The sequence below is a fragment of the Gorilla gorilla genome, chromosome 23, assembly GCF_029281585.2.
Source record: "Gorilla gorilla gorilla isolate KB3781 chromosome 23, NHGRI_mGorGor1-v2.1_pri, whole genome shotgun sequence".
Classification (NCBI taxonomy): Eukaryota; Metazoa; Chordata; class Mammalia; order Primates; family Hominidae; genus Gorilla; species Gorilla gorilla.
Genome location: NC_086018.1, coordinates 26,690,524 through 26,718,383, shown reverse-complemented (window position 1 = coordinate 26,718,383; position 27,860 = coordinate 26,690,524). Strand labels below are relative to the sequence as shown.

The window sequence follows — 27,860 nt, the reverse complement described above, 5'->3', positions numbered from 1 at the left end:
ATCTGCTTTTATAACTTTGCTTGGTTGATGCTAGGACACTTTGTAGCTCGCTGGCCATGCCATGAATTGAGTGCCATGGTTCAAAGGCCACTGGCGATTCTGTCAGGGCAGGGTCAAGGGCACACAGCCATTTCCTTAGGAAATGGGGGTGGTGGTTGGAAATTTCTATTAAAGGGTATATAAGCATTTTGAGACTTGGCTGGCATGGTGTAGGGGGTTTGATGGGAATTTAGGTAGTTTGCATGTTTAAAGGAATGAGGCTGAGATTGCCAATTAGATGGGTTTTAGCTCATTTGAATATTTAATGTGGAGGCTGTGGTTTCCTGGGACATTTTTCCCACTGTGGAGAGTTAGCCAGCTTTTCTCTGTTTCTTTTTTTTTTTAAATTGAGATGAAGTCTCATGCTTGTCGCCCAGTCTGGAGTGCAATGGTGTGATCTCGGCTCACTGTAACCTCCGCCTCCTGGGTTCAAGCGATTCTCTTGCCTCAGCCTCCCGAGTAGCTGGGATTACAGGCACCTGCCACCATGTCCAGCTAAGTTTTGTATTTTTAGTAGAGATGGGGTTTCACCATGTTGGTCAGGCTGGTCTTGAACCCCTGACCTCAGGCAATCTACCCGCCTCCCTCCCAAAATGCTGGGATTAGAGGCATGAGCTACTGTGCCTGGCCGCCTTTCTCTGTTTCTAGAGCATTTTGTATTAACTCCCTCTCATGATATCTTCCATGGTAGGCTGAATAATGGCCCCTCCAAAGTGTCCTCATCTTAATTCCCAGAATCTTTGACTATGTTCCTTTCCATGACAAACGGGACTTTGCAGATGTGATTAAGCATCTTGAGATGGGAGCTTATCCGATGTTGCCTGTGGGCCCAGTGTCCCATCACAGTGCTTTTTTTTTTTTTTTTGAGACAGAGTTTTTTGCTCTTGGTGCCCAGGCTGGAGTGCAATGGCGCAATCTCGGCTCACTGCAACTCCACCTCCCAAGGTTCAAGCGATTCTCCTGCCTCAGCCTCCCGAGTAGCTGGATTACAGGCGCTCGCCACCATGCCCAGCTAATTTTTGTTTTTTCAGTAGAGATGGGGTTTCACCATGTTGGTCAGGCTAGTCTCGAACTCCTGACCTTGTGATCTGCCCGCCTTGGCCTCCCAAAGTGCTGGGATTACAGGCATGAGCCATCACATCCAGCCCACAGTGCTCTTTTAAGAGGGACTCAGCAGTCAGGGAAGATGGCAATGTGATGATGACTGAGTGTCTTAGTCTTTTTTGTATTGCTACGCAATATTTGAGACTAGGTAATTTATAAAGAACAGGTTTATTTCTTACAGTTTTGGAGGCTGGGAAGGCCAAGATCAAGCAGCCTGCTTCTGGTGAGGGTCTTCTTGCTGTGTCATCCCATGATGGAAGGCATCACATCAAGAGAGAAAGGGGGCTGAACTCAATCCTTTTATTAGGAACCCACCCCCATGATAATTAACCCTCTGCTGAGATAACATCATTACTCTATTAATGAGGGCAGATCTTTCATGACCTAATCACCTCTTAAAGGTCCCACCTCTCAACACTGTTGCATTGGAGATTAAATTTCCAGCACATGAACTTTGGGGGACACATTCAAACCATAGCATTGTGCAGAGATTGGAGTGGTGTGCTTTAAAAATGGAGGAAAGGGCCACAATCCAGGGAATATAGGTAACCACTAAAAGCAGAAAAAGGCAAGAAAATGGGTTTTCCCTTCAGAACCTCCTCAAGGAATCAGTCCTTTACAACTTGACTTTAGCCAAGTGAAACTGATTTGAGGCTTCTGACCTATAGAACAATAAGATATTAAGTCTGTGTTGTTGTAAGCCAATCAGTTTGTGGTAATTTGTTACAGCAGCCATAGGAAACTAATTGACTCACCAATGGGAGAAATCAGCTGCTGATTTAAGGCTACCCAGCATCTACTTCCTCTCCTAACCTCACTCTTAATTTTCTCTTGGAGGAATTCTTTTCCCTATCCCATTAAGTTATGGGAGATGGGGCCAGGCATGGTGGCTTAGCAATCCCAGCACTTTGGGAGGCTGAGGTGGGTGGATCACTTGAGGTCAGGAGTTTGAGACTAGCCTGGCCAACACAGTGAAACCCCACTTCTACTAAAAATACAAAAATTAGCCAGGCGTGGTGGTGGGCACCTGTAATCCCAGCTACTCCAGAGGCTGTGGCACGAGAATTGCTTGGACCCAGGATGCAGAGGTTGCAGTGAGCTGAGATCACACCACTGCACTCCAGCCTGGGCGACAGAGTGAGAATCCATCTCAAAAAAAAAAGTTATGGGAGAGGATGGTAAAGCTAAGTATCTTTTGCACCTACCCCCCACCCCCACCACTGCAGAAGCTGAAGGGGTTCCTAGAGGCTTCTTCTGCTGCGGAGCTGTTCCCACTGGCCCCCCAGCTAGAGGTGGGTGTAGGACTTTGAAACATGAACAAATGGAGCTGGGATGGCAATGGCGAGAACAATATTGTGCTAATCGGAACTCTGCACTTCCTAACTTTGGCTCTGGGTAAATTACCTCAAGTTGCTGAGCCTTTGTTTCCATATTTATAAAATGGGTGCAGTAAGAGTACCAACCTCTTCTACGCTGTTTGGAGGAGGCAGGTCCATAAAGTACCTGGCATGTGGTAAGGGATTGATGAATGTTGGCTTCTATCATTAAGGGTGGGGGAGCCACATAAGTAGCCAGAGGGAGTCATAGAAAGTTCTTGAGCCAGAGAAGTAAGATAATCTTTTCAGCTTTTTGTGCAGCATAAAAGGTGGTTAATTTGCTTGCCTTTGACCAAGCAAATTTGGGATGTGCCAGGCCTGGGGTGAATGGTGGGAACCCAGGTAGAGGGATATTTCTCATTGGCTGAATTAACTGTGACTCCGTTTTGCAGAGCAGCCAGGTTGCTTCATGGTGGACCTGCTGCATGCCTACATGATGGTGCCGTGGATAGCTCTTGTTTGTGCCAGCCCTGTACCTGATACCTCTTGTGGTAATTGTATCCCTATTTTTCAGAAGGAAGCATCCCTCCTCCCACTTTCTGGTTTTCCCCATGTCCTTCTGGAGGGGATGACCCCAACCGCTTCCTGAAGGGGCTTCATGAAAGCCAGGTCTGACCAGGCTGGATGTGGTGATTGGCTGAGGCAGGGGCATGTGGCCCAAATGGGTCCAGTGAAAGTCAGTCCTGGGACTTTGGCTGGAACTATTGGGGAACAGCCTCTGCTTTCTTGGGGAGATGTGAGTTAGGAGCTGCTCAGGCCACTATGTGGAAAGAACTGCCTGAGAATGAAGTAATCAAAGGGAAAAAAGCACTGAGAGATTAGAGAGACTTATCTTGTATAAGTGCCTGTATCCAGCTATGCCTGAAGTGAGGTACCACCCCAGGCCTTTTCAGTCATGCTATCAGTTTTGTTCCTTTTTTCTGTTTTACTCTTGGTGGAGTTATTTTTTTTTTCTTTGTTACTTGAATAAGAAAAATACCAGACTAGAAGGCTGGGCGCGGTGGCTCACGCCTGTAATCCTAGTACTTTGGGAGGCCAAGGCAGGTGGATCACGAGGTCAGGAGTTTGAGATCAGCCTGACTAACATGGTGAAACCCCATCTCTACTAAAAATACAAAAAAATTAGCTGGGTGTGGTGGTGTGTGCCTTTAATCCCAGCTACTCAGGAGGCTGAGGCAGGAGAATGGCTTGCACCTGGGAGGCGGAGGTTGCAGTGAGCCGAGATCGCGCCACTGCACTCCAGCCTGGGTGACAGAGCAAGACTCCATCTCAAAAACAAAAACAAAAAACCAAAAAAAAAAAAAAAAAAAACCAGACTAGTAAATGCAACCATTTACAAATTCCAAGAGACTCTCAAAGATTCTTTTTGTTAGTAGGGAAAACATTCTCCATTTTCCTGCCAACTTTAGGGTTTTCAGAGAAGTTTGGGGGAGAGAAAGGAAAGCAAAGATGTGGGAAGAAAGAGTCCTTAAAGCCCCAAGTTGGGCAAACTCCTCCCAGCTATTTATACTACAGGGTTTGGGAGCAGAGTCCATTTCATTAAACTTTTAGGAGTCTTGGATGGATAGGGTGGGAATTACACCAGTGAAACTCAGCTTTGTGTGTGTCAGGCATTGGGCCCTGGGATATGCAGTCATGTGTTGTATAATGACATTTTAGTCAATGAAAAACCACATGTAAATCGGTGGTACCATAAGATGATTATGGAGCTGAAAAATTCCTATTGCTTAGTGACGTAGCCATTGTAATGTTAGGGTAACGCATTTCTGTGTTTCTGGTGATGCTGGTGTAAACAAATCTGTGCTGCCAGTTCTATAAAAGCATAGCATGTACAATTACATACAATATATGATACTTGATAATGAACAACATGTTACTGGTTTATTTTTTTGAGACAGAGTCTTGCTCTGTTGCACAGGCTGGAGTGCAGTGGCGCGATCTTGGCTCACTGCAACTTCTGCCTCCCAGGTTGAAGCGATTCTTCTGCCCCAGTCTCCTGAGTTGCGGGGAATACAGGCACCCACCACCACACCCAGCTAATCTTCGTATTTTTAGCAGAGATGGAGTTTCACCACACTGCCCAGGCTGGTCTCAAACTCCTGACCTCAAATGATCTGCCCGCCTCAGCCTCCTAAAGTGCTGGGATTACCCGCATGAGACACTGTGCCCAGCCCTGGTGTAGTGTTTTTCATAATTTTAGAATGTATGTCTTCTACTTACATTAAAAAATAGTAAACTATAAAACAGCCTCAGGCAGGTCCTTCAGGAAGTATTTTGGAAGAAGAAGGCACTGTTATCACAGGAGATGACAGCTCCATGCATGTTATTGCCCAGGCTGGAGTGCAATGGCACGATCTTGGCTCACTGTAACCTCCGCCTCCTGGGTTCAAGCGATTCTCCTGCCTCAGTCTCCTGAGTAGCTGGGATTACAGGTGCACATCACCATGCCTGGCTAAGTTTTGTATTTTTAGTAGAGATGAGGGTTTCACCGCGTTGGCCAGGATGATCTCGAACTCCTGACCTCAAATGATCTGCCTGCCTCGGCCTCCCAAAGTGCTGGGATTACAGGTGTGAGACACCACGACTGGCAAGATTTTTTAAGATAAATTTCAGTAAGCTAAGGTTAATTTATGGAAAAGCTTTAAAATATTTTGGTGTAGCTTAAGCATATGGTGTTTATAAAGTCTGCAGTAGTGTACAGTAAGGTCCTATGCCTTCACACTCACTGACTCATCCACAGCATCTTCCAGTCCTGCAAGCTCCTTTCATGGTAAGTGCCCTATACAGGAGTACCATTTTAAAATTTCTTATACTCTATTCTTACTGTACCTTCTCTATGTTCAGGTACACAAGTACTTACATTGTGTTATAAGTGCCTATAGTATATTCAGTAAAGTATCAGGCTGTAGAGGTGTGTAGCCTAGGAGCAACAGGCTACGCCATACAGCCTAGGTGTGTAGTAGGCTATACAAGGTTTGTGTAAATGCACTTTGCTGTTTGCACAATGACGCAATCACCTAAGGAGGCATTTCTCAGAACCATCCCGTGATTAAGAGAGGCATGATCGTACAGTCATCATCTCCCTGAAAGCTCAGTCAATCCTGTGCAGTGCTACTGCCACACTCCCCTTTTGCACATGTAGAAATCAAGGATCTTTGGCTCCTCTGAGTGACTTGTTCAAGGTTTCTCAGTTTTCAAGAGATGGAGGCGGGACTTGAATTGAGATTTCCCTTTCTTGAGAACCTGTGGTCCTTAACCATTAAAACCACTTAAGAGGTCTTCTCTCTTGATCACTACCTACTAAGTGCTAGGCGCGGTGCTGAGGCTTTCTCTTGATTATTATATTGAGTCCTTATATTTAGGAGAAACAGGCCGTGTGCGGTGGTTCACACCTGTAATCTCAGCACTTTGGGAGGCCGAGGCGGGAGGATCACGAGGTCAGGAGATAAAGACCATCCTGGCTAACACGGTGAAACCCCATCTCTACTAAAAATACAAAAATTAGCCGGGCGTGGTGGCCGGCGCCTGTAGTCCCAGCTACTGGGCAGGCTGAGGCAGGAGAATGGCGTGAACCCGGGAGGCGGAGCTTGCAGTGAGCTGAGATCGCGCCACAGCACTCCAGCCTGCGTGACAGACCAAGACTCCGTCTCAAAAAAGAAAAAAAAAAAGATTTAGGAGAAACAAGTCCCGAAGCCCTGACCCTAACACGCAAAGGTTAGTGGAGATGTGGGACTTGAACTCAGCTTCTCCGTTGAGTCTGGCTGTCTCCGGGACGCAGGCACGTGCTTGCACACCTCCACGATGGCGATCCCGCCCCCTTAGTAGCGTCCTTAGCTCCGCACTTCTTGCGGGGAAGTTCCTCTTGGCCCGGACCGTCGTCCCAGGCCCCGCGTCGTGGGGGAAGCAAAAGCGGCAGTGTGGGGAAATGGCCGAGGGGTCGGGTCCGGGGTGGTCTGCAGAGAGGCAGGCGGCGGTGCGGAGCCGGGAACCGCGCGCTCACCCGCCGAGTCCGACCGGCCCGGCGGGGGTGGGCGAGACACTGGGAACAGCGGCCAGCTCCAGAGGGCGCGAGGCGGGGCGCGCGGGGAGGGGGCGCGGCGAACGCGCGCGTGCGCGGTGCATGTGTGGGCCCGCGGGGGCGCGCGCGCGGTTCGGGGGCAGTGAGGGGCGCCGCGGCGGCGCGCAGCACGGCGGGAACATGGCGCGCGGAACCGGCGCGCGCGCCTAGCTGGCGGGACCGTTAGCTCGAGGCGGACGCGGCCCGGTCCCCGTGGGGATGGAGCAGTCGCCGCCGCCGGCGCCCGAGCCGACCCAAGGGCCGACCCCTGCAAGGAGCCGAAGGCGGCGGGAACCCGAGTCGCCGCCGGCGTCGGCGCCGGTGAGTGCGTGAGGGGCTCGGGCCGGGAGACTTTCTTTGTGAAACTCCGGCGGTGGGAGCCGGGCCGGGCCTCAGCGGCTGAGGAGCGCCTGCGAGGCGGAAGGCGTCTCGCAGTCCGGGTTCGATCCCAGCCGCGAGCCGTGAGGCGGCGGGACCTGGTCCGCCGCCTGCCTGCCTCAGTTTCCGCGAGAGTGTGTGTGGATGTTTGTGGGTGTGTGAGGGTGTGTATGGGTGTTGGCCTGCGCACACCGGAGGGGGGGGGGTCGGTATACAGTCAGCGCCTAATGCGCGCGGCGCCTCCCCCTTCCCCACAGCCCCCGTGGGGCGGAACCTGGGGACTGGAGTCCACCGGAGCGGTAGGCGGCACCCGCGGTGAGACAGGTGTCGGCGCAGCCCGGGATGCTCAGGTGCTACCTTTCCGGGGTGGGGTTTGTGAGGAGTGAGCTCTTCGTCCCTGGAGGCGAGCAAGTCTGTCGGTGGCTCATGACAGAGCGTTGTTTTGGAAAGCGTTCCACCCACCTCAGCTTCGTGCTGTGTTTGGGCCACTAGTCAGGGGGAAGGATGCTGAGCGACATGGACTTTAGAGGTGGGGCTCCCGCTAGACGGGATGTCTCTGGGCTCTCGAGCTTACCCCCACCCTTGCCTCCCAAACCCGTTAGAGCGTAGGAATCATTGGGAGCACCTGATAAAAATGCCACGGACTGTGGCTCACCAAAGCAGGGAAGCCGATTTTGAACTTAAACAAGCTCCGAAGTTGTGATCAGGCGAGCTTGGCAAGCACTGTTTTAGAGAGTAGGCTTCCTGCAAGCAGGAGCCGGTTTTGTGTATACCTCACCATGGCATCTTGGTACCTGGCATGGTGCCTGACACACTGTAGATGATCAGAAAATATCTGTAGAAAGTCTAAATTATTAGGGAGAGTGCAGCGTAGGAGTTCTTGAGACATTTTCAGGAGCTTCTTGAGATTAATGTCTCAGATTTATTTTATAGTATATGATTTTTCTCAGCTCCCAACTTTGTGATTGTGTTCAATGCCATGTTTTCAGTATGTTTTAGGCAAAAGCAGGGTACATGTTGCTTAGTATACACTATCCACTTGGCCGTGTGCGGTGGCTCACTCCTGTAATCTCAGCACTTTGGGAGGCAGATTGCTTGAGCCCAGGGCCTTGAGGCTGTAGTGAGCCAAGGAGTTAGAGACCAGTGTGGGAAACATAGCGAGACTCGTCTCCGCAAAAATTAGCTGGGTGTGGTAGCGTGCACTTGCAGTCTCAGCTACTCTGGAGGCTGAGGTGGGAGGATCGCTTGAGCTCAGGAAGTACAAGTTGCAGTGAGCCAAGGTTGTGCCACTGCATTCCAGCCTGAATAACACAGCGAAACCCAGTCTCTTAAATAAGTAAATAAATACATAAATGATTATGTATACTCCAGCTAGGTTAAAATTAATTCTGAATCAAAATTCTAAATTAAAATATGCATTTTTCTTTCTCTTCATCATTTGGGAACACTAGGCTTTTAGGATTTCATTCCATTGGGGCAGGTAAATATCTACATTTTTGACAAAGCAAATATGAATTACTGTTAATTCAAGAAAGGTGGGAATTTGCTTAAACCTGAGTATTTGTAGTCTTTGTGATTTTTTAAATTTTTAATTTAAATTTTCTTCTTTTTCTTTTTTTTTTTGAGTCGGAGCCTCACTCTGTCTTCCAGGCTGGAGTGTAGTAGCACAATCTCAGGTCACTGCAACCTCCACCTCCCGAATTCAAGCGATTCCCCTGCCTCAGCCTCTGGTGTAGCTGGCATTATAAGTATGTGCCACCATGCCCAGCTAATTTATGTATTTTTAGTAGAGAGGAGGTTTCACTGTGTTGCCCAGGCTGGTCCCAAACTCCTTGACCTCAAGTGATCTGCCCACCTTGGCCTCCCAAAGTGCTGAGATTACAGGCGTGAGCCACGGCACCTGGCCTTATTTTTATTTTTTTGAGACAGAGTCTCAGTCTGTCGCCCAGGTTGGAGTGCTGTGGCATGATCTCTGCTCACTGCAACCTCCACCTCCCAGATTCCAGCGATTCTTATGCCTCAGCCTCTTGAGTAGCTGGGGTTACTAGACCCGGCTAATTTTTGTTGTATTATTTTAGTGGAGACTGGATTTCCCTATGTTGACCAGGCTGCTCTGGAACTCCTGGCCTCTAGTGATCCACCTGCCTTGTCTTCCCAAAGTGCTGGAATTACAGGCGTGAGCCACTGCCCCCAGCCAATCTTTGTGATATTTTGAAATTGAGGTTTATATTTTGTTCAGAGTCAAAGCTAAAATAGAATTGTTTGAAAATTAATATTTCAGGAACTATTTTTTAATTAAATTGAATTTTATTTTATTGGTTTCATTTCAGTAGGGTTTTAACTTAATATATACGTGTATGTGTGTATATATATATATATATATATATATATATATATATATTTTTTTTTTTTTTTTTCCCTGAGATGGAGTCTTGCTCTGTCACCCAGGCTGGAGTGCAATGGCATGATCTTGGCCTCACTGCAGCCTCCACCCTCCTGGCTCAAGCAATTCTCCTGCCTTAGCCTCCCAAGTAGCTGGGAATACAGGTGCCCACCACCATGCCCGGCTAATTTTTGTATTTTTAGTAGAGATGGGGTTTCACCATGTTGTCCAGGCTGGTTTTGAACTCCCGATCTCAAATGATCCGCCCTCCTCGGGCTCCCAAGTGCTGGGATTACAGGCGTGAGCCACCGCGCCTGGCCTAAAAAATATTTTTAAAGACAGGATCTAGCTGTGTTGCCTCAGCTAGTCTTGAACTCCCAGTCTTGACCTCAAGTGATCCTTCTGTCTCAGCCTTCTGAGTAGCTGGAAGCACAACTGTGAGCCACCACACCTGGCTTTTTTTTTTTTATTTCTAATAAGAAAATAGAGTTTCTTGTTTCACTGGACAAAATATGCATATATAGGAAGGAAAGACTTTTGGACTTGAGATTGCGCTGAAGAAGAAAAATGGAAAAATTAGGCATTTTAGTCTCTCAGTGTGTTATTTTTGTAGCTTATACAGATATGTCTTTTTAAAGTGTCTTTAAAAAGCTTTATTGAGATAAAGATAAATGAGATAAATTCACCTACCATGAAATCCCCTTGAGTGCAGAATTTTGTGGTTTATAATATGTTCACAGAATCACACAAACAAGACAGGTATCTAGATACTTTCAGACCATTTTCATCAGTCCACAAGAAATCCCATACCCATTAGCAGTCATCCTTATTCCCTTTTCCCCTAGTCCTTGGCAATAACTAGCCTACTTTCTGTCTCTGAGTTTAGCTCTTCTGGAGGTTTCACAGAATGAAATCTTACTACATATGGTCTTTTGTGATTGACTTATTTCACGTGGCACAGTGTTTTCAAGGTTTATCCATGCTGTAGTGTATATCAGCACTTCATTCTTTTTTAATGCTGAGTAATCTTTTGAATGGATATACCATATTTTATCAGTTCCTCTGTTGATAGGCATGTGAGTTTTTTTTTCCAATTTTCGGCTATTATGAATAATGCTGCTATGAACATTTGTGTACAAATTTTAGTGTGGATGTATATTTTCATTTCCCTTGGGTATATACCTAAGGAATAGACTATCTGGGTCATATGATAATTGTTTAAGACTACAGGCACGTGCCACCACACCTGGCAAATATTTAAAAATTTTTTGTAGATAAGGGGTCTCACTGTGTTGCCCAGGCTGATCTTGAACTCCTGGCCTCAAGAGATCCTCTCACCTCAGCCTCCCAGAAAGTGTTGGGATTACAGATGTGAGCCACTGCACCTATAAAAGAGGCTCATGCCTCTTTTTACATTGTGTGTGTGTGTGTGTGTGTGTGTGAGTGACAGGGTTTCACTCTGTCACCCAGGCTGGAGTACAGTGGTAGGATCACAGCTCACTGCAGCCTGGACCTCCCTGGGCTCAGTTGATCCTCCCACCTCAGCCTCCTGAGCAGGTAGGACTACAGGCATGGTTAATTTTTGTATTTTTTGTAGAGATGGAGTTTTGCCGTGTTGCCCAGGCTGGTCTGGAACTCCTGGGCTCAAGTGGTCCACCAGCCTCTGCCTCCCAAAGTGCTAGGATTACTGGTGTGAGCCACCACACCCGGTTTACTCTTTTGATAATGTCCTCTGATGCCAAAAAAGTTTTTAATTTTGAGGAAGTCTAGCTTATCTGTTTTTTCTTTGTTGCTCATGATTTTGGTTTCATGTCTAAGAAGCCATTGCCAAATCTAAGGTCATGAAGATTTAGCCCTATGATTTACCCCTATGTTTTCTTCTAAGAGTTGTATGCTTTTAGCCCTTATATTTAGGTTGTTGATCCATTTGGTTTTAATTTTTGTGTGTGGTGTGAGGTGTGTGTGGTATGTGGTCCAAATTTATTATTTTGTATATAGATACAAAAAGTTATCCCAGCACTATATATTGAAAAGAGTATCCTTTATTGATGGTCTTCACATCTTTTTTGAGAATCACTTGAACATATATAAGGTTTTATTTCTGGACTCTAAGTTCTGTTCTCTTGATGTGTATTTCTTTCTGTCTTTATGCCAGTACTACACTGTTTCATTACTGTAGCTTGGTAATAGGTTTTGAAATTAAGTGTAAGTCCTTTAACTTTGTTCTTTTTCAAGACTGGCTATTTTGGGTCTCTTATATTTCCAAATGGATTTTAGGATCAGCTTGTCAATATCTGTAAAAAAGACAGCTGGGATTTTTACAATGATCATGTTTTACCTTTTTTTTTTTTTGGAGACAGAGTCTCACCATCGCCCAGGCTGGAGTGCAGTGGTGTGATCTTGGCTCACTGTAACCTCTGCCTCCTGGGTTCAAGTGATCCTCCTGCCTCAGCCTCCTGAGTAGTTGGGATTACAGATGTGCACCACTATGCCCAGCTAATTTTGTATTTTTAGTAGAGACGTGGTTTCACCGTGTTGGCCAGGCTGGTCTTGAACTCCTGACCTCGAGTGATCCACCCGCCTCAGCCTCCCAAAGTGCTGGAATTACAGGCTTGAGCCACTGCTCCAGCCAACAGGTCTTAACTCTTACACATTTTATGGTTCTCATATGTATAATTGCATAGTAATATCCATTCCAAAGAATTGTTAAATGAAAGAGGATGTAGGTATATATTTAGAACAATGCCTTGCCTGTGGTAGGGATTTGATATTTGTTGTTTATCTTCTTCTGCTAATTAATTCCAGTTAAAAGTGAGCCACAAAACAAAAAACAGACAAACCCAATCGAAAACCAAGAAAAACAAAAACTCCAAAACCACAGACCAAAAAAAAAAAAAAAAAAAAAAACCCGCAAAGAAAAAACCACAAACAGAAACCCCAAGCCTCTTCCTGTCCCCATCACCTTTCTACGACCCAAGAAATCCCTGTGAGCACTTGAGGAACCACTAAAGAAGGCAAGTCTCTCATACCACATAGTTGTATTGCAAATGCATGTGAAATCAAGGTTGCTATATAGAATATTTGTCAGTGAATTTTAAATATTAAAAGTAATAAAAGTATAATTGAAAGCTCTTTATTTTTACTCCATGATTCTTGTTTTGTGTGCTGTTTTTTCACTACTTTTTTTCCTGAAAGCAGAAACAATATTTTTTCATTAAATTTCATGGTTACAATCTTTCTTCCTTTAAATTATTGCTATTTTTAAAACTGTTAGAGGGAAGCCTGATGTTTGAACTTAAACTTGGTAGAACATTTATTTTGGTGTCTCTTCAGCAGCTGGGTGCATTGTTATTTTCTAAGAAAAGAAACTAGAGACATAGTATGATACAAATATGATGCTTGGAACATCTCATATTTCTTGTATATTCACACTGTATTATCTATAGTCTTCCAAAAACAAACACTAACCAGTTTTCTGTAGGCATGTTTTAGCAAAATATAAGTATCAATGCTAATTTGATATTCATTTTATGATGATTGACATTAGAGGACAATAATCTTAGTAATTTTCATCTTTACCAAAGTGATACTCTTTATGCAATTCTGTGAGTGCAAAGAATGTTGATATCAAATTTGTCCTAACATTTTCTGAAGTACGTCCATAGTATGTTGAAACAATATCATGGTGATTTTTGACTTCCATTATGGCATAGAAATGCCAAGTACGTACCAGGTAAGGGGGGAAGCTACATACAATAATAATGCATTCTCTTATTTAACATTCGCAGTTAACTTTTTTTTTTTGAGACGGAGTCTCTGTCGCCCAGGCTGGAGTGCAGTGGCACGATCTCGGCTCACTGCAAGCTCCGCCTTCTGGGTTCACGCCATTCTCCTGCCTCAGTTTCCCAAGTAGCTGGGACTACAGGCGCCTGCCACCAAGTCTAGCTAATTTTTGTATTTTTAGTAGAGACGGGGTTTCACCATGTTAGCCAGGATGGTCTCGATCTCCTGACCTCGTGATCCGCCCGCCTCAGCCTCCCAAAGTGCTGGGATTACGGGTGTGAGCCACCGCTCCCGGTCCAACTTCTTTTTTTAACTCCTGCAAAACCACAACACAAAGTCAGGTTTGTTGTGCTTAGACCATTTGCTATTTCTTAGCAATCCTACTCTTTATCCACAAAACCACATCCTCATTACAATCAATTATTTATCAAGTGGGATCTCAAAAAATCACATTCCAGATTACTATATGTTAGTTTTATGCTATTAATCTTGTAAAATAAGGTATGTTCTTCACGTCCTTGCCTAGGGGGCAGTATAGCTATGATGAAAAAGGGTTTTTTCTGTAGTGGTCACAGTGAGGCCAATTACAGCCATACTACAACACCTACTTGCCCTCTTTTTCTGTTCTACTCTCCAGTTACTATTATTACCTCTTCAGTTCTCCAAATATGACTTTTGGTGTCTAGCAAAATAATTCCTGGTATTTAGTCAAAGAGTGGAAGGACATTATTGTTGCTTTCTCTTTCTCAACAGCAAGAAAATATTATTGATTTTTAGTAATAAATATTTTAGGCCGGGTGTGGTGGGTCATGCCTGTAATCCCAGCATTTTAGGAGGCCGAGACAGGTGGATCATGAGGTTAGGAGATTGAGACCAGCCTGACCAACAGGGTGAAACCCTGTCTCTAATAAAAATACAAAAAATTGGCCGGGCGCGGTGGCTCATGCCTGTAATCCCAGCACTTTGGGAGGCCGAGGTGGGTGGATCACGAGGTCAGGAGTTGAAGACCAACCTGGCCAATATGATGAAACCCTGTCTCTACTAAAAATACAAAAAGTAGCCGGGCGTGGTGGCAGGCGCCTGTAATCCCAGCTACTCCAGAGGCTGAGGCAGAGAACTGCTTGAACCCGGGAGGCGGAGCTTGCAGTGAGCCGAGATGGCCCCCAGCCTGGGCGAGAGAGTAAGACTCCGTCTCAAAACAAAACAACCCAAAAAATTAGCCTATAGTCCCATCTACTTGGGAGGCTGAGGAAGGAGAATCACTTGAACTCAGGAGACGGATGTTGCAGTGAGCTGAGATCACACCACTGCACTCCAGCCTGGGTGACAGAGCGAGACTCTGTCTCAAAAAAAAAATAAAGTGTTTTAGTTTTAAAGGGTTTATTTCTATTTTAATTTTCTGATAAAAGCCTTATTTTGTCCAGGTGCAGTGGCTCATACCTGTAATCCCAGCACTTTGGGAGGCCGAGGTGGGCAGATGACTTGGGGTCAGGAGTTCGAGACCAGCCTGGGCATCATGGTGAAACCCTGTCTCTACTAAAAATACAAAAATTAGCCGGGCATGGTGGCAGGCGCCTGTAATCCCAGTTACTTGGGTGGCTGAGGCAGGAGAATCATGTGAACCTGGGAGGTGGAGGTTGCAATGAGCTGAGATTGGGCCACTGCATTCCAGCCTGGGCGACAAAGCAAGACTCTGTCTCAAAAAAAAAGTGAAAACAAAATCCACATAATGGAAGAAAATTTTTTTTTTTTTTTTTTTTTTGAGATGGAGTCTTGTTCTGTCGCCCAGGCTGGAGTGCAGTGGCGCGATCTCGGCTCATGGCAAGCTCTGCCTACCAGGTTCACGCCATTCTCCTGCCTCAGTGTCCTGAGTAGCTGGGACTACAGGCTCCCGCCACCACGCCCGGCTAATTTTTTGTATTTTTAGTAGAGACGGGGTTTCACTGTGTTAGACAGGATGGTCTCTATCTCCTGACCTCGTGATCCACCTGCCTCGGCCTCCCAAAGTGCTGGGATTACAGGCATGAGCCACCGCGCCCGGCCAAGGAAGAAAATATTTGCAAATATATATTTGTTAAAGGACTTATTATTCAGAATATATTAATAACTTACTATGCAATGATAAAAGGACAACCGAATTTAAAAATAAACAGGCCAGTTGAGGTGGTTCATGCCTGTAATCCTAGCACTTTGGGAGGCCAAGGTGGGAGGATCACTTGAGCCCAGGAGTTTGAGATCAGCCTGGGCAACATAGTAACACCTCTTCTCTACAAAAAAAATAGAAAAAAATGTTAGCCCGTGATCACTTGAGCCTGGGAAGTCGCAGCTGCAGTGAGCAGTGATTACACTGCTGCACTCCAGCCTGGGTGACAGAGTGAAACCAAAAAAGTAGACATTTCCTAAAGATATACAAATGGCCAATAACATGAAAAGGTATGCAACATCGTTAGTCATCAGTCATGCAATCAAAACCACAATGAGATCCACTTTACATCAACTGGGGTGGCTAAAGTTAAAAAGATAGACAATAACAAGTACTGGTGAGGATGTGGAGAAATTGGAGCTCTCATACATTGCTGGAATGTAAAGTGGTGCAGCTGTCTTAGAAAATGCTTTGGCAGCTCCTCAAAATGTTAAACATAGACTTGCCATATGGCCCAGTAATTCCACTCCCAGATATATATATATACCCTAAAGACATCAAAACAATTGTTCACACAAAAACTTGTACATGAATGTTCATTGCTATATTATTTATAAAAGCCAAAAAGTGAAAACAGCCACAAGTACAACTAACTGTTGACTGGATAAACAAAATATTTTTTTCCAGTGGAGTATTATTTCCAGTGGAGTATTATTCTGCCATAAAAGGAAGAAGTACTGATGCATGATACAACATGGATGAACCTTGAAAACATTCTAAGTGGAAGAAACCAGTCACAAGAGATCACATATTGTAATGATTCTATTTATGTGAAATAGTTAAGCATAGACAAATGCATAGAGAGGGAAAGAAGATTAGTGTTTGTCACGAACGTTGGGTGGAGAGGAGGAGGGAATGACTGCTGATGGGTATGGGGTGATGAGACTATTCTAAAATTAGATTGTGGTAATGGTTGCAAAACTCTGAATAAATCACCAAAAGACACTGAACTGGATTCTTTAAATGGGTAAGTTTTACGATATGTGAAATGTATTTCATTAGAGGTGTAGAAAAATGTCAGAAAATAAAAGTCTAACCCTTAAAAACCATCATTAAAGATATTAAAGTCTTTATTTCCCCACCCCCATTTTTATTTTCAGTAATACAGGGTAAAATGAGTAGGATTACTTGATCTGGCCATCTATGGCCATTTTATGGAATGACAAACTAAGTTCAATACTGATAGAGTTGTATTCTGTGTATACATATAATAGAGTATATACTGTGTGTATAAAAAATTCAAGCATATGGAAAAACTTATTTAATCCAGTAATAAACCTTTATATTTTCTCATCAGTTTAATAATTATTAACATTTTTGCCAGTAATTGGGTATATTTTGGGAAATAGTAGAATAAAGATTTGTAGACTCTCTTACATCTCCTAAAAGAAAATTCACTAAGCATGTATGTGGAAAACATCTTAAAATATAGATAAGAACGTTTTTGTGAATTAAAAAAAGTAATGTGAACATGTTAAGGTATTTGAACTTACATTTAAATTGGATTATAAGTAACTTAACATTTTTAATGCAAGCATATTAACCTTCTTGTGCTTATGAGATTATTTTGCCAAATTGTAGGACAGAGGAAACTGCTGACTCCACGAAGATCTTCCCTTTGACCAGTTCTCTACTAGGAGCTTAGTTTCCTGATTTTTAGTACAATTTGATATTGAGGAACATATATTTAATAAGGCCGGGTACTTAGGTATAATAATTGGGTAAATTGTACCTTTTATTTTGGCCCTAACTGGTCACACTTCTGGGAATATTCTTCCCCTATCAGGAATTTCCATGTTACCAATATAATTTTGGGATTCAGTCACCTTTGTTAGACATGTGGCCCCATGTGAAGTTTCTTTTTCTTTCTTTCTTTTGAGACGGAGTTTCGCTCTGTCTCCCAGGCTGGAGTGCAGCGGCACTATCTCGGCTCACTGCAATCTCTGCCTCCTGGGTTCACGCCATTCTCCTATCTCAGCCTTCCGAGTAGCTGGGACTACAGGCGCTCGCCACCACGCCTGGCTAATTTATTGTGTTTTTAGTACGGACAGGGTTTCACTGTGTTAGCCAGGATGGTCTCGATCTCCTGACCTCGAGATCAGCCTGCCTCAGCCTCCCAAAGTACTGGGATTACAGGTGTGAGCCACCGCGCCTGGTGGAAGTGTCTTATCACTAGAAAAAGTGTATTGCATTTCCTGATACTGCACAGTTGCATCTGTTCTGTGTGTAATATTTTTGTTTTGAGTTGTCTTGGATCCATGTCATTTTTGGCTTGTGTAGCAACAGGAGTTTCGAATATTGCTCCACTGTCACATAATGCTTTTGTTGAATCCATTGCTTCCTAATATTCACAAAGATTTATGAAAACCATTTATAATAATTGTTCAAGAAATTGGCCACAAATTCCAAATATATTTTATGAAAAATAAAATTTTCATTAGACTTATTTGGAAGAACCATATAAATTATAGAGTATTTGTGTGGAAGCACTCTTCCTTCTGTAAATATAGGTGTTTGAGATTATTATAGCTAGACTAGCATTTATATTGTGCGTACTCTGTGTCAGTACTGTTTAAATACTTTACATATATTAACTAATTTAATTCTCACAACTTTATGAAGTAGGCACTATTATCCCCATCTTACATGTGAGACAAGTGTAGTACAGAGAGGTTAAGTAACTTTATCAATACCATCCAGCTAGGAAACTGAATTGCCTTGGATTCTAATTTAGCAGCCTGGCTCTGGAATCTGTTCTTAACCATTTGCCTTAGACTGTCTTTGATTTGTATGATCACTAAGCAAATAGTGATCAATTATAACTACCTTTTGCTACTAAACGCTAGACTTGTTGCCAGAAAATAACGTAATTTCCCTGTGGATATTGTTAAAACCTAGTTTTTATTGTGAGGTTTAAGGTTATGTTGGCACACCATTCTGGAATTTGTCTCTATAATACTGATCAAGCAGTATTTGACATTAAGTTTATTATCAAATTTTATTATCTATTAATTTAATGAAAAGGTGAAATTAATTACAATGTGAGCAGTGTAATTTCTTTATGTATTGAAAGTTACAAAACTGAGCCAGGCATGGTTGTTCCTTTCTGTATTACAGCTATTTGGGAGGCTGAAGTAGGAGGATTGCTTGAGGTCAGGAGTTCAAGACCAGCCTGGGTGACATAGTGTGAGACCCAGTCTCTAAAATATATTTTTTAGGCCAGGTGCAGTGGCTCATGCCTGTAATCCCAGAACTTTGGGAGGCCGAGGCAGGTGGATCACCTGAGGTCAGGAGTTCGAGACCAGCTTTGCCAACATGGTGAGACCCCATCTCTACTAAAAATACAAAAATTAGCTGGGTGTGGTGATGCCCTTGTAATCCCAGCTACTTGGGAAGCTGAGGTAGGATAATTGCTTGAACCTGGGAGGCAGAGGTTGCAATGAGCTGAGATTGTGTCACTGCACTCCAGCCTGGGTGACAGAGTGAGACTCTGTCTCAAAAAAACAAAACGAAACTATCTATCAGTCAGTCAAATTAGCCGGGTATGGTGGCATGTACCTGTAGTCCCAGCTACTCAGGAGGCTGAGGCAGGAAGACCCCTTGAACCCAGTAGTTCCAAGCTACAGTGAGCTATGTTGGCACCACTGCACTGTAGCCTGGGCCACAGAATGAAACCCAGTCTCTAAAAATAAATGAATAAATGAATGTTATAAAGCTGTTATTAAACTAATACTTAATGTAGTACCTGATATAAATGTTTCTTGGATGATGGAAATTAGATAATGAAGAAGGGATTATATGAAATGAGGCTACATAACAACAATTGTTTTTTTTCTGAGATGGAGTTTCGTACTTGTTGCCCAGGCTGGAGTACAATGGCACGATCTCGACTCACTGCAACCTCCACCTCCTGGGTTCAAGGGATTCTCCTGCCTTAGCTTCCCAAGTAGCTGGGATTACAGGCATGTGCCACCACACACGGCTAGTTTTGTATTTTTAGTAGAGACGGGGTTTCTCCATGTTGGTCAGGCTGGTCTCGAACTCCCGACCTCAGGTGATCCGCTCACCTCGGCCTCCCAAAGTGCTGGGATTACAGGTGTAAGCCACTGTGGCTGGCCTTAAAAGCAGTAGTTTTTAAGATAGCAAAAGAATGATTCTAATTTCCTATGCAACTTTGAAATAAAGGGAATTATATATTTAAAATTTTTTTTTTTCCTTTTCTCAGATCATGAGGTCAGGAGTTCGAGACCATTCTGGCCAATATGGTGAAACCCATCTCTACTAAAAATACAAAAATTGGCCAGCCGCGGTGGCTCATGCCTGTAATCCCAGCACTTTGGGAAGCCAACGTGGGTGGATCACCTGAGGTCAGGAGTTTGAGACCAGCCTGGCTAACATTGTGAAACCCCGTCTCTACTGAAAACACAAAAATTAGCCGGGTGTGGTGGCACATGCCTGTAGTATCAGCTACTCGGGAGGTTGAGACAGAAGAATCTCTTGAAACCAGGAGGTGGAGGTTGCAGTGAGCCGAATAGCGCCACTGTACTCCAGTCTGAGTGACAGAGTGAGACTCCATCTCAAAAAACCAAATCAAAACAAAACAAAAACAAAAAATTAGCCGGGTGTGGTGGTGTGTGCCTGCAGTCCCAGCTACTTGGGAGGCTGAGGCAGAAGAATCACTTGAACCTGGGAGGCAGAGGTTGCAGTGAGCTGAGATGGTGCCACTGCATTCCAGTCTGGGCAACAGAGTGAGACTCCGTCTCTAAAAGAAAAAAAATTTCCTTTTCTTACTGTGCTGATGAAAGAAATGATAAAGAAAATCACTACTTGTATATTCCTTGGTTATTGATGAGGAAGAATCAATTTTCATAGTACAAATAAAAGTTAAAGAGAAAATGTGTTAGTACTATAAGTTGTGTTTTGATTCAAAATTTTAGTTTTAGACCAGGTTTGTGAAATAAAGATACAATTTCCTGAAAATATTTTTTTGCTGTTAAAAAAAATGCATTTCAGGCTGTGTGTGGTGGCTCACACATGTAATCCTAGCACTTTGGGAGGCCAAGATGAGAGGATCACCTGAGCCCAGGAGTTCAAGGTCAGCCTGGGCAACATGATGAAACCCCATCTCCAAAATACAAAAATTAGTTGGGCGTGGTGGTGTGTGCCTGTAGCCCCAGCTACTTGGGAGGCTGAGGTGGGAGGATCAGTTCGGCCCAGGAGGTTGAGGTTGCAGTGAGCCATGATCATGCCACTGTACTCCAGCCTGGGTGACAGAGCGAGACCTTGTCTCAAGAAAAAAAAAATGCATTTCAGATTTTATTTTTAAATTAAAATAAAAAATTTAGAGACAGTGTCTGGCCCTGTCACCCAGGCTGGAGTTCATTGGTGCTATTATAGCTCACCCCAGCCTTGGACTCCTAGGCTCAAGGGATTCTCTTGCCTCAGCCTCCTAAGTAGTTGGGATTGCAGGCATGAACCACCACACCAGGAATATTCTTTATTTGAGCAGGAATTTCTGGTGAAGCTAGAAATGTAGTTATTAATAAATAGTAATTTTGACCTGTAATCCTGGCACTTTGGGAGGCTGAGGCAGGTGGATCACTTGAGTTCAGAAGTTTGAGACCAGCCTGGCCAACTGGTAAAAGCCCGTCTCCACTAAAAACACAAAAATTAGCTGGACGTGGTGGCATGAACCTGTAGGCCCAGCTACTTGGGAGGCAGAGGCATGAGAATCACTTGAACCTGGGAGGTGGAGGTTGCAGTGAGCCGAGATCATGCCACTGCACTTCAGCCTGGGCAACACAGCAAGACTCTGTCTCAAAAAAAAATTAATTTGAGTTCTTACCCTTGTAAGAGTCGAAACAGTTGAATGTTTAGAGACATTTTTATACTGTGATGGAGTTATTTTTTGTTTGTTCTTGTTTTTAGCAACAAACATTTATTTCTCACAGTTCTAGAGGCTAGGAAGTTCAACGTCAAGGTGCCAGTCAGTTTGCTTCTGGTGAGGGCCCACTGTCTGCTTTTCAGATAGACACCTTCCTGCTGTTTTCTTACATGATAGGGAGATCATCTCTTTTTTTCCTCAATTGTTTTTTTCTTTTTTTGAGACAGAATCTCACTCTGTCACCCAGGCTAGAGTGCAATGGCATGATCTTGGCTCACTGTGACCTCCACCTCCCAGGCTCAAGCAATTCTCCTGCCTCAGTCTCCTGAGTAGCTGAGATTACAGATGTGCGTCACCATGTCTGGCTAATTTTTGTATTTTTAGTAGAGACGGGGTTTTACCATGTTGGCCAGGCTGATCTGGAAATCCTGACCTCAGGTGATCCACCTGCCTTGGCCTCCCAAAGTGCTGGGATTACAGGCATGAGCCACTGCGCCCGGCACTCAATTTTTAAATTGTAAAATGTATGTCAAATTACCATCTTAATCATTTTTATGTGTACAGTTAAGTGGAATTAAATACATTCATGAAGTTGTGCAACTATCACCATTATCCATCTCTATAACTCTTCATCTTGTAAAAGTGAAACTCTATCCGCTAAACAATAAAATCCCTATTCCCTCTCTCCAGCCTCTGGCAGCCACCATTCTATTTTCCATCTCGATGATTTTGACTATGCTGCCATGTTTCAAATCATGTCTGTTTGTGAACCCAAAGCAATTTAGAGAAAAATTTTTAATGAAGATTTTTTACTCCTTGCAAGATGGGTTGTAAACATGTTAGCAGCTATAATGAAATATGATTACTCTTCTGCTTTAGAGTACATATTTCTAATTGAAGTTGGAAGAGTTAGAATTATTTCATATATTTACTGGTCAGAACTTTTTCAAATGTACTTGGTTTCCCACAATTGTCATTACATTTTGATTAATTTTAGAGGGAGTTGTGAAAGAGAACTCATTAATTTGGCTCAAAAATTTTTTTGAAAATTTTTCTTGTGTAATATTTTATTACTTTTTGTACATAATAACTTCAGATGCATAAGTATTTTAACATTGGCCTTTTGTAATTCTGAATCCTTAATCATGACACTAGAAATGCGTATTATTATGTTTAACAATATTGTAAGAAAGTAAAAAATTCTTTACTAAATTTCCATTTATGCAAAGTTTTAATGTAAGGCAAGTATCTAATATTAAGGAACATGGACCATTTTTAATTTTGTATTTTCAACCCCAGCATATTTTTGAGCTTCAATCAATAATTTTTTTTTTTAGATGGAGTGTCGCTCTGTTGCCCGCCCAGGTTCGAGTGCAGTGGTGTGATTTCAGCTCACTGCGACCTCTGCCTCCCAGGTTCAAGCGATTCTCATGTCTCAGCCTCCCAAGTAGCTGGGACAATAGGTGTGCGCCATCTCGCCTAGTTTATTTTTGTATTTTTAGTAGAGATGGGGTTTCACCATGTTGGCCAGGTTTGTCTTGAACTCCTGACCTCAAGTGATTCGCCCACCTTGGCCTCCCAAAGCATTGGGATTATAGGCGTGAGCCACCACGCCCAGCCCAGAAATAATAATTTAGAAAATAAATTGTACACATCTGTGAATTGATTTACTTCTGATTTCTGAGTGGGACAGTAGTGAAGGTAGTAGTTTTATTTTGCAGTGTGGAAGATTATTTTGTTGCCTTTATTCTGCCCACTTTATTCTGTATTGCTTAGGGTACCAGAAATGTGTTGTCAGGTTGGATGTTCTCAGTAGAGAGTAAGAATACCTCCATCTGTGAGAGTTTGCTTTTCTGTAAAGCTACAAATCCAGATATGAAATTTAAAAACCATGTAAACTGTGTTCAACAAGAGTTACATTTCAAAGGCTACTTTAGATTTAGAGAAGGTTGTGTATTGTGGCATTGAGGCGTATGTAGTGGTCAAAATCATGGACTCTGGAGTCTGACTCCCTAGGTTTAATCTAAGCCCCTCCACAACTGTGTGACTTTGGGCAAAAGTCACACAGTTTAACTTTTAACTTTTCTGCACCTTATTGTCCCACGTATAAAGTGGGAATACTAGCTTGTCTACTTCGCAGGTTTGTTGTGAGCATTAAAAGAATTCAATACCTGTATACTATTTTTTCTTTTTTTGTGTGTGTGTAGCATAATAAAGTATCAGGCAATATGTAAGCACTATTTAAACAGTTCTAGGCATGAAGTAAGGTTAAATAAATGTTAGATACTGTTTTTTTTTGTATTTTTTAAAATTATACTTTAAGTTCTAGGGTACATGTGCACAACGTGCAGATTTGTTATATACATGTGCCATGTTGGTGTGCTGCACCCATTAACTCGTCATTTACATTAGGTATATCTCCTAATGCTATCCTTCCCCTCTCTCCCCACCCCACGACAGGCCGGTGGGAATTGAACAATGAGATACTGTTTTTGTTATTATTACACTTCAGAGTAGCACGAGATGATTAACTGTTGGATACAGATTGGAGTCACTGATTTTCATCCCTTGCACAAAATTATAGATTATTAAACAGATAGTTTGTGTGTCCTTGGAACAGAATGTATTTTGCCAGTTAAATTATTGCTGCATATCCATCCATCTTGTTTATTCTTAGCTGCAAAGATATCTTATGTATTCCGCTTTGTGATCCTGGGGCTGAGATTCTGCAAGCAACATTTCTGCTTTGCCAGCTGCTCCCTGTTGCGAGTGGTGGGTGGTAAAGATCTAGAAGAGGCAGAGGGATTTGCTCGTATCCTCGTCATGGCCTTACTCTCTGCTGTTCCTGTGAGTGCTGCCTTAATGACATTTCTTTATCTCTGCAGCAGCGGTACCTTCCTGTAGCAGTTACTGGATCCAGTTAGCAGTTTTCCCAACATTTGAGGACCAGTTTTATCAAGCTTCCTTTAGAGTCCACTGGAGTCCCAGGCTCCTTGGGCCTCTCCTGGGAAATTAGAAAAACCAGCACAGCTGAGTAGTGCCCTCTCAGAAGTCTGAGTTTAAGTTCCCTGGGCCCCTCCTCTGAGCGTTTGTTAACTCAGCCTTAGGGGTGGTAGCTGCTTCCTGCAGTTGCTATCTGTGTTATCTTTGCGTCCTTTCAGCTTTTTACTTAAAAATTTCAAACTCAGTTAACAAATTCTTGTATTACATTTTATCTGTTCAAATAACTGATGTAGTTTCTGTCTTCTAACTGAATCCTGACCAGATAGAGGTGATAAGGAGTAGGTGTCAACCTGGGTTCACTTAAGAACTTGTCATTACCTATTTTGAAGGTGGGGGAAGTTTTTTTTTTTTTTTTTCTTTTTTTTGAGACGGAGTCTCGCTCTGTTGCCCAGGCTGGAGTGCAGTGGCACAATCTCGGCTCACTGCAAGCTCCGCCTCCCGGGTTCACGCCATTCTCCTGCCTCAGCCTCCTGAGTAGCGGGGACTACAGGCGCCCGCCACGGCGCCTGGCTAATTTTTTGTATTTTTAGTAGAGACGGGGTTTCACCGTGGTCGCGATCTCCTGACCTCGTGATCTGCCCGCCTGGGCCTCCCAAAGTGCTGGGATTACAGGCGTGAGCCACCACGCCCGGCCTAGGGTGAGGGGAATTCTAAGATGAAATAGTGTATCTTGTTTTTTTGAAATAATTTGATAAAGTAACATCTTAGGGATAACGTGAATTTTATAGACACTGATAATAAAGTTATTGAATTAGACTACCATAAAGTTCATAGAAATTTGCAGGAAGTCTGTACCAAGACACAGGACTATTTTTTAAAATCTTGTCTTATTTAATAGTACAGTTTCCTATATGAAGGCATAAAAGGCATGTTTATTGGGTTTGTAGTTTTCACAAATATGACATGGATAGATAATACATGGAAAGATTTAGGATTCTAAGATATATTGATATACTAGAATGATATGAAATCATCAAGATAGTCTGTAATCTATAGGGTAGGGACCATGTTTATTTTCTTTTATTATGTTCAATGTTCAGTAAATGCCTGGCACAGAGCACATGTTCTCAATAGTTGAAGACATTGATAAATCAAGGCAACATTCATCAGTTATAAGTGATGTTCTGCATTTAGGTTCAAATACATATGAATAAACCTTATCAGTAATTTATAGGAAAAGATATTGAGGTTATCTGTAAGTATAATATGAACTAACCATATTTAATCTCTAAAAAGCTAAAGAATATAGTCCTAGTATTCATTAATGAATATAGAGTTATGCTCTAAAAAGCTGTTCTGCTCTATTTTGAATTTGAGTCCAGTTTTAGGAATCATATTTTTAGAGGAACATATTAAGTAGAGAGCATCGTAAAAAGTGACTAGGTCATATGATGAACATTTGAGGGAAGTTAGGGCATTTAGCTTAGAAAGGAAACATTAAGGAAACATTTCCCACTTCCCACCTAAGGAGTTGCTGGTCCACTGAAGATGGTTGAAGTGACAAATTTGTGATAACATCCTAAAGGATGTAAGATGACACTTCACAGTGAGGGAAGGGAAAGAAAGGAGTGGGCATTTAATAATTTATTTTAAGGCCTGGCATGGTGGCTCATGCCTGTAATCCCAGCACTTTGGGAGGCCGAGGCGGGTGGATCACCTGAGATCAGGAGTTTGAGACCACCCTGGCCAACATGGTGAAACCCCGTCTCTACTAAAAATACAAAAATTAGCCGGGCATGGTGGCGGGCACCTGTAATCCCAGATACTTGGGAGGCTGAGGCAGGAGAATCGCTTGAACCCAGGAGGCAGAGGTTGCAGTGAGCTGAGATTGCATCACTGCACTCCGGCCTGGTAACAGAGTGAGACTCCGCCTCAAAAAAATATATATATTTATTTTAAGCCTTGTGTCACCTCTGAGCAGTTCCTGACCAGGCCCTTAGCAGAATCTCAGTTCTGAGAAGGCATAAGCTGCCTTGGGTGTACATAGTCCTTAATTAAGGACTTATTAGATTGCTGCCTTTTAGCCCTCACAAGTAACTGAGGGCACTTGGGCTTTTAAATGGAGAAATGGTGGGAGAGCTACAGCTTATGAAAGACAAATGAACAGGTACTCTGACTAGCTTATCTAGCCAATCCCTTTATAATGTCCTCATCTATCCTTCTCTCTTCTCTCTCATTTTTTCTCCCAAGTGAAAAAGGAATGTTGTAAGAACGGAAGTTCAGCACACAATAGTCCTAAACCATAGATGTTACAGAGGCATACAAGACATTTGAGAGTGCACAATATCTGAAGACAGAAGACTTAAGTGTCTTCTTACGTCATTTTCGGACATGTAAGGGAGGAAATAATTTCTTCTACTCTCTTATGTTTACGGTCTGGGGCCGTGCAAATTAAACTGACACAACATTAACAGGAGAAAAGGGTTTGTGATATGTATAAGGGAGCTAACAAAAGGAGTAGCTGGCTTATTAGATGGGTAGAGTTAAAGGCTTATATACCTAGTATGGGAAGGGAAGTGGGGAGAAACAGCTTTTATGGGAGGAATAAATAGGTTTCTTTCAGAAAAACAAATGGGTTTCTAGAAGAACAAATGAGAGATAAGAAAGTTTGTGATAATGTTAGTCTGTACAGGTATGAGTGGTCTCTCCATCTTCTCCAGGGCCATATAACTCCTGGAAGAGAGGATTTATGGTAGGGTTGGTTTTTTTTTTTTTTTTTTAAGACAAGGTCTCACCCCCATCACCCAGGCTGGAGTGCAGTGGCACCATCTCAGCTCACTGCAGTCTTGACTTCCCAGGCTCAGGTGATTCTCCCACCTCAGCTTCGTGAGTAGCTGGGACTACGGACTCACACCACATTCCTGGCTAATTTTTTGTATTTTTAGTAGAGATGGGGTTTCGCCATGTTACCCAGGCTGGTCTGGAACTCCTGGGCTCAAGTGATCCACCTGCCTTGGCCTCCCAAAGTGCTGGGATTACAGGCATGAGCCACCATGCTCAGCATATGGTATGTTTATTTTTATTCTTCCTCCTGGGAGTAGACCTGCTCCAAAGAGGGAATTTATGGCAGGCTTATTTCCCAGAAGTCACTGCTTTTAGTCAGGGAAGCTCTGAGAAATATTCCTGTATCTGTGGAATTTCAAATGTCTTCAGCTTAAAATAATTTTCATACCAACTTTGGGGTTCCTAGTGAGTCCACACAAGCACAAAACTCAGATCAATGGGAGTTTTAGGGAGGCAGATTTAGGTGAATGAAAGGAAAACCTTTCAGAACAGGAAATGATATAAAGTGGCATTTTCTGGTGAGGGCTTGGAGTATAGGTATTCTGTGGTGTATACTGAGTGCATATTTATACAATAGGGATCAGGTGGGCAAATGGTAAAGATGCTGTCAGTTTCCTTTTGTAATATTGAGATGCTTAACCTGGTGTCTCATCTGATTGAAGGACCATCCTGCTGGCTTACAGAACAGGTTCAGGGAGTACCTGCAGGCAAAACTAGATTTTTTTGAAGAAATATTTGTTGTTTCAGCCTGGAACAAATTATATTCTCAAAGCTTTGCAATAAAAACAGCTAAGAAGAATTTGGTCTGAAAAATTTCTAGACTGGTGTTACCAGACATCTGTATTACCTGTGGAACAAAATCTCAA

At 43.2% G+C, this 27,860-nt stretch overlaps 1 protein-coding gene across 4 annotated transcripts in view; it reads left to right on the top strand.

Annotated features, from left to right (window-relative positions):
- Positions 1-6,667: 6,667 nt before the first annotated feature.
- The window catches only part of TTC28 (tetratricopeptide repeat domain 28), a 718,078-nt gene continuing 696,885 nt past the window's right edge, over positions 6,668-27,860 (top strand). For 3 of the 4 annotated variants that reach the window (XM_055374084.2, XM_019018517.4, XM_055374083.2), the window contains exon 1: positions 6,668-6,897. In XM_055374084.2, the coding sequence (XP_055230059.1) occupies positions 6,796-6,897 (102 nt within the window). In that variant the 5' untranslated portion in view covers positions 6,668-6,795. The remainder of the gene's footprint in view (positions 6,898-27,860) is intronic. The other variant, XM_063705029.1, reaches the window with a different exon arrangement.